The sequence below is a fragment of the Leptonychotes weddellii genome, unplaced genomic scaffold (assembly GCF_054177405.1).
Source record: "Leptonychotes weddellii isolate Sample4059 unplaced genomic scaffold, ASM5417740v2 HiC_scaffold_29650, whole genome shotgun sequence".
In the NCBI taxonomy this organism is placed as follows: domain Eukaryota; kingdom Metazoa; phylum Chordata; class Mammalia; order Carnivora; family Phocidae; genus Leptonychotes; species Leptonychotes weddellii.
In genome coordinates this window covers 1-1,581 of record NW_027892085.1, presented here as the reverse complement: position 1 = coordinate 1,581, position 1,581 = coordinate 1, and the positions used below count along the sequence as shown (strand labels likewise).

Sequence of the window (1,581 nt, the reverse complement as noted above, 5' to 3'; positions counted from 1 at the left end):
CTTCGGCTCAGGTCATGATCCTGGAGTCCCTGGATCGAGTCCCACATCGGGCTCCCTGCTCGGCAGGGAGTCTGCTTCTCCCTCTGACCCTCACCCCTCTCCTGTGCTCTCTCTCTCTCTCATTCTGTCTCAAATAAATAAATAAAATCTTTAAAAAAAAAGAAAAGAAAAGAAAGCCAGGGGCAGCAGCCGCTTTGGCGCAGGGGCCACTTACCCACTCATAAAATCGCCGAAAATGTAGAGGCCGTTGAGGTTGGGGTACTCACAGCCCCGGTACACATAGCCTCCCGTGACCGACTTGCCCAGTTTGTGCGGGTAGGCGAAAATCGGCAGCACGTCATCTGCACAGGGGGGAGAAGCTGGGATGAGCTTAAGGGTCAGCCCCTCCCCCACAAGGAGCTTGGCAGGTGGTCTGAGTCTGGAGGGGCAAGGGGAGGTGAGGTCACCGGGAGGGCCCGAGCCAGGGGCCCCAGAGTGCCACGGAGGGAGGAAGGTGCCTACAGCTTGGGTAAAGCAGGGCAGAGAGAGCATGGGTTTGCGGGGATGGGGATGGGTGGGGAGAGCCAGGAGCAGCCCGGCAGCGCTGGGGAGGTGGGGGGAGAGGCGAGGGCAGATCCAGGATGGGGGACCCACGGGGTGGGGGGCGCATCCAGGATCAGTGTCTCCAGGGGCGTGGGGGGCAGAGGGAGGCGCTGGGCACAACCGTGGGGCGGATGCGGATCCGGGGAGGTGGGCCCCCGGGGGCGCGGTCACCGAGGGAGGCGTTGGCGCACAGCTTGCGGTCATAGCACTCGAAGCCTTCGCGGGCGCGCCAGCCGTAGTTGCGACCGCGCTCCACCAGGTCCACCTCCTCGAACTTGTTCTGGCCCACGTCTCCGCAGAAGAGGCGCCCGCGGCCCGCGCCGCTCGCCGGGTCGCCGCGGTCGAACGAGCAGCGCCACATGTTGCGCACGCCCAGGGCGTAGACCTCGGGCCGCGCGGCGGGGTCGCCCACGAACGGGTTGTCGCGCGGGATGCGGTAGAGAGGGCCGCGCTCGTTGCGGTCCACGTCGATGCGCAGCACCTTGCCCAGCAGCGCCGACCTGCGGGCCGGGGCGGGGGGCGGGGGGGACAGGGCGCGGCTCAGGCTCGCCCAGCGCCAGGGCTCGCCCCAGGGCACCAGGGCGGCCCGTGGCAGGGGCCGGGCCGGGTCAAGGCCGGCCTGCGCTGTGGGGCCAGAGACCCTGGTTCAGGTGCTCCCTAGCTGCTTACCAGCTGGGTACCCACATTCATTTATTCATTCATTCATTCAGCATTCACCGGGCACCTTCTTACGTGCCAGGCTGCGGGAAGGGAAGGGTTGGACACACATACCCTCTATTGTCCCATTTAATCCTCACCACCAAACTTTTAGGTCGGTGAGTACTACTGTGATCCCCCCTTAGAGATGGGGCAGCTGAGCTCAGAAAGGTCACATAATGTGCCCCGTTGTCATACTGCTAGTAAAGAGCGGCCCAGACGGCGGGACCACAGAAACCCAAGCTCTTGGCCACAACACTCTTTCCAACTTCCCCATGCCTGTCTCCTCGCTGTCGCGTTAGG

The 1,581-nt window shown here is 64.3% G+C and overlaps 1 protein-coding gene across 1 annotated transcript; it reads right to left on the bottom strand.

Annotated features, from left to right (window-relative positions):
• Positions 1-171: 171 nt before the first annotated feature.
• On the bottom strand, positions 172-1,575 carry LOC145719071 (HHIP-like protein 1). Its single transcript, XM_081810593.1, has 2 exons — positions 754-1,575; positions 172-341 (listed from the first exon to the last, which is right to left on the bottom strand). The coding sequence occupies exons 1-2, from the start codon at positions 941-943 to the stop codon at positions 211-213; spliced, it is 321 nt and encodes a 106-aa protein (XP_081666719.1). The 5' UTR covers positions 944-1,575; the 3' UTR covers positions 172-210.
• Between the last annotated feature and the right edge of the window lie 6 nt (positions 1,576-1,581).